The sequence below is a fragment of the Anneissia japonica genome, unplaced genomic scaffold (genome assembly GCF_011630105.1).
Source record: "Anneissia japonica isolate Jap-2015-1 unplaced genomic scaffold, ASM1163010v1 scaffold10470_len9344_cov186, whole genome shotgun sequence".
Classification (NCBI taxonomy): Eukaryota; Metazoa; Echinodermata; class Crinoidea; order Comatulida; family Comatulidae; genus Anneissia; species Anneissia japonica.
In genome coordinates this window covers 4,563-9,344 of record NW_022750225.1, presented here as the reverse complement: position 1 = coordinate 9,344, position 4,782 = coordinate 4,563, and the positions used below count along the sequence as shown (strand labels likewise).

Below are 4,782 nucleotides of genomic sequence, written 5' to 3'. Positions count from 1 at the left end.
GCTCTAGTATTCTTATTATATCTCTATGACATATACAAACATACACGGAGCACAGGTTTATGTCGGTTGACCTTGGATGCCACTGGGTACGTGCATGCATGCGCCGTTCAACCACTGATTTTAACGAATATTGAAAAATTATATACAAATTCTTTATTATATCGAAATCATATAACATAACATATTTCCATAATATGAAATATTTCCATAATATAAAGCGGACTGCAAGTCTTTCCTACAGATTCTTAAGTTTTCAATCATCACATCAAACTGGGAAACTATTTTATTGAATTTGGTCTAGCCCTTTATTATTTATGTCAGTATGGTTATGTTACTTTCATTTTTGTTATCTTTCATGGGGAACACTCACTTTATTAAACATTTTTTGACATAATTTCATCACCTTACACACTTAAAGGATTTTTCAAAAAATATATTTCAACTGATAGATTTATCTGGTTTTCACAAAACTTAAAAAAGAAATTATCAAGAATCAATAATCACATGCTGAATATATTATTGTAAGAAATAACGATATTAAAAATATTATTTTCATCTTTTGCTTATGCATTATGTTCAAGCAACTTACACAAACGTAAGAGACAAAGTTATGCCTTAATTTTAGTTAAAGGTTATAATATGTACTTTTATTTTTATAAATTTTAGAAGGCTACGCGTAAACACAAACCTTTTTTAGATATTTTCATTCGTTTCTCATATTCCCAGAGTGTACTTCCTGTGTAGATGCCGGATGCTTTTTCAATGAGTTGCCTGGTCCATGTGTTTCCTGACCTGGGGTAGCTTGCTAGTGCCACTAGGGGTAAGCTGCCTTTCGGCTTTAGAACAATATTCGAACATCTTTCATCTGTAACGATATGCGATACAACGAAAACAATTAGGCCTACAGTAATGCAATTAGTGATAATCAGCTTAAAACCCACAAAAGTGACGTAACGATGACGCTTGATATCCCTGGCTATGTCCTTCAAACCGGTTGTTTTTGGGGGGGGGGGTGGTCGTGTTGTATCTCGTTGCAAGTAAGCCTGGTCTGCTACAGCGTTTTTAAGATTAATTCACATACTGTATTGTAAATTGATTTTTTTTTTTTGGGTATGGTACTGTACTGGACGAAAAAGCTCAATTCGGGTACCGGGTGCTAAGGTGATATAACAACATATATTTTGAAATGTTATGGAATTTAAACCAAAACTAATTGATAAAGGTGTGGCATTATTGTTACAACGAATGATGTGGAGTGCTTTTGGTGAGATACATCCCAAGGATAACCACTAACTAATAAGAGTAAGAAGTGGGTCCCGGTCTGTTGGTGAATTTTGCACACGGGGGCGGAGGCAATCCCCTATCCCATACTGAAGGTTGTAATGAGTTCTTCATTGTGTAATAATAATAACTGCACTCGGGACCAACAGCTTAAACGTATCATCCAAAAGACGGCGGGCCAACTGGAGCACAAGAGCAGAGGATAGGGAACCGGCCAGAGACGAAAGATCTCAACGACTTTAGCGGATATCACAGTAGCTACCACCTTTTTAGCAGATTGAGGTGAGTTGCTCTATCCATTGATGCACAGACCCTACAAATCATCTCCGGAGTCCAGCACGGACATCCGCGTCGTAGCTTGACGGACATGCTTTAATATTCTATGTTTACGGACTGTGGTATGGGAATGACCAACACCCAGACGCAGTTTGAGATTTATGTCACACTTTCATTATACAGACTTTATCGATGATAATGCTGGTTTCCTATCTCATAATTTCACCAAAACAAAAGGCTGACAAAGACAAAGCTAAATAAATGTTCTGGTCAGAGAGCTGTTCTGAAAATAAACTAGAAATGGGCGGTCACGTTGTGTCTTTAATGAGTGGTTAGCATTATTTTGTATCAGATGAGCAGGCTCAATATCTGAGTTAAAATGTATTAAGCCTATATAAAATAATAGAATTGGCCTATTAATATTTACCTGTAACCTTGGTTCGATAAAGCGACAGGTATTGTTCTCCTCCACAGTTGTAGAGAGCCTCACCACTACATGGTACGTCACAAAACTTACTGTCTTTGTAGTCGAGTAGTGTGTTTTCTTTACCTCTGATGTTGCTACAGAGACACTGCGTACCCTTTCCGAGAGCTGCGTACGTGTAACTCTGAAACAAATAAAGTAAATTTTAATTTTAGCCCGTTATACCAGGGGCGTAGTGTGGTTTCATATTGGGGGTGCAAAACTTGAAACTTGGGTGGGTTCGGGGTGCGAAAATTGCGGAGCTATATCCCTATTTCAACTAAAATTTAATTTTTCATTATTATTATGATAATCATCATCATCATCATCGTCATCGTCATCATCATCATCATCATCATCATTATTATTATTATTGTATTGCTCATTATAATTACCACCATCTTTATATACACCACCACCGCTGTCAACATCGTCATTGCCACATCACCGTCTTCATCACCATCATCCTTATCCTACTGCACCGCCGTTCCTGTAGCCGAAATATAATCCTAATAGCATTTTATTTGGTAATATACCGTCACTCTAAATTTAATTTTTAAATAAAAACTATATACCCACAAGCTTAATGCACATGTTTAAACAGTGGATAATTGTCATTTGCTTTGTGTCATCTACTATTCCTCCGGTCACTGTTGACTGCAAGTTCGTCTCGGGATACGGCCGTGGTACGCATGCCCGATAAACTCCAGGACTATCTACGTCAGTAAAGGACATCCACGTTTTTCCAGTATCTACATTTTATTGATCAACAATAGAAAAAGAACAAAATAAAAAGAAAAAAAGATGTGTATAAGAGACAGGCATTAAACAGCGTACGCTAAATGCAAACTAGTGTTTTTGAGACATGTGCGTATTCATAGTTATTAAGCTGCATTCAAACCGAATCCGAATTGTCGGATCGGAAAGCCTACCGAACCGATCAGAAAATCAAATCAGTGTGCAAGAATAGGGACGCTGACGAATCTCGGTTTGGATCCGATGTGAATGGGTAGAAGATTGTTTTCTAAATTTCGTTTAGGAGTTATTAATTTAGAGGTCGAGAAGGGCAGATGGAATATGATTCCACTCCAGTGTCATTTAAGTAAACTCTATAATTTAAGTTCAATTGAAGATGAATTTCATTTTACACTACCGTAATTCGTCCTTTTTATTCTGAGATCAGAAATGATTTTAATATGAATGTCTAATATAAAATTAACATCTTTTTTTTTTTATTATTATATAAGGACCAAAGGCTTAGCCTATATGTTTTGATGATGAATAAAACCCCATTTAGGGGAACGAAACGAATGGAGCTATTACTTTCTTTCCCTATTCAGGGAATTTATTCAAGTACATGGGCCATTGGACCTAATACTAAACATAATTTATTGTGACATAATACACTTATTTCTTTTTTCAAACGCAAAATAGACGTATTTTGCTAAATTATTAATATATTTTGTATTTGAAAATAATAGACAGAGCTTGTTAATAGATGGATATAAGTAAATAAATTTTGGAATATATTTGCTCCTTAAAATCAGAATAATATGGGCATTGCAAAATAAAGTGAAATTCATCTTCAATAATATTGTTATCGCATATTTTGCAGGTTCTTTTGTCTCTATCAATATTTTCCCACCTCCCCTTTTCAATCTCAAGTATACCTAATCTTAACTTTGTCAATAACCGTCTGTGTTTTAAATTACTAACGTTCGTATACTGATAGCTTAAACTTATTTCTTTTTTATACAGAGTGATTTGCGATTTGCGTCTTTGTGATAAATTTTGTCGAAAAAATTCAAAAATTATGTTTAATAGCCATTGAGGAATTATTATCCCAACTTACATAAATGCCTTTGCTGTTTTTATTTTTTATTATGCATTTCGCAGCATGTTAAAGCCTGGTGAATAGAAATTACTATTGAGGAATATTTCAGTCTATGCAATCCAATTTAAAAAACTGCTATACTAGAATCCAAAGTGTCGTTACTACTGAAATACATGTACACCACTGCCAATGCCCTTAAACTGGACCTCTGACACCATATTGTGTGCATGCGTCACACCATGGTTGGTCGCAATTCCCGATACTCGCAAACGTCGTTCCCCATCTCCCAACACGAGCATGATATTGCTAAGAGTATAGGAGTTTATAAGTGATCCAGCCTGAGATATGATTATCTTATTTGCTTGTTTTACTAACTAATAAGCACCTCGGTTATAATATTGCCTAAAAAATGTCACCCGAAGGCGGGAATTCAAGCATTGGTAGAGCACTACTTCCCGATCGTCACTCTCTCTTCAAAAGCCCGGTTTCTGTATTCGTTACACTTTCGCTACAGTGTTTCAGTGCTGCGTAGTAGTCCCAGAGGCAATCGGGAAGGCTCCCCGATTCGACCGACCAATCAGCATCATGAAAACTGAAGGCGATAGCGCGTAGCAATTGTATGGAAACCAAGATATAGATGAGGTTTGCCAGGCAGTGAGCTACCAAGCCCATAGTGCTCAATTATTTTTTTTTAAAAACAGAGTACCGTACTGTATTATTTTTTTTATTCGTGGACAGTCTTAAGCCGTCGCGAGAAATATTAAACATGTTTAATATTCTACGACGCGACTGCCCCCGACGGCGATTTTTTTTCCGTACGAAACATTTACATGAAACTCCACTCGGGCCGTCTCGGCTGAATCGACCCGAAAATCTCATTGCAGAATTCAGGAGGTCAAAAGGTCATCAACAGATAAACGTCTGCAGA

The 4,782-nt window shown here is 36.6% G+C and overlaps 1 protein-coding gene across 1 annotated transcript in view; it reads right to left on the bottom strand.

Moving 5' to 3' along the window:
• Positions 1-32: 32 nt before the first annotated feature.
• Positions 33-4,782, bottom strand: part of LOC117121274 (WSC domain-containing protein 2-like) — an 8,272-nt gene continuing 3,522 nt past the window's right edge. Inside the window, exons 2-4 of the mRNA XM_033266408.1 lie at positions 2,600-2,772; positions 1,985-2,165; positions 33-865 (exon numbers count right to left, since the gene is read on the bottom strand). Coding sequence (XP_033122299.1) covers positions 663-865; positions 1,985-2,165; positions 2,600-2,772 — 557 coding nt within the window. The 3' untranslated portion in view covers positions 33-662. The remainder of the gene's footprint in view (positions 866-1,984; positions 2,166-2,599; positions 2,773-4,782) is intronic.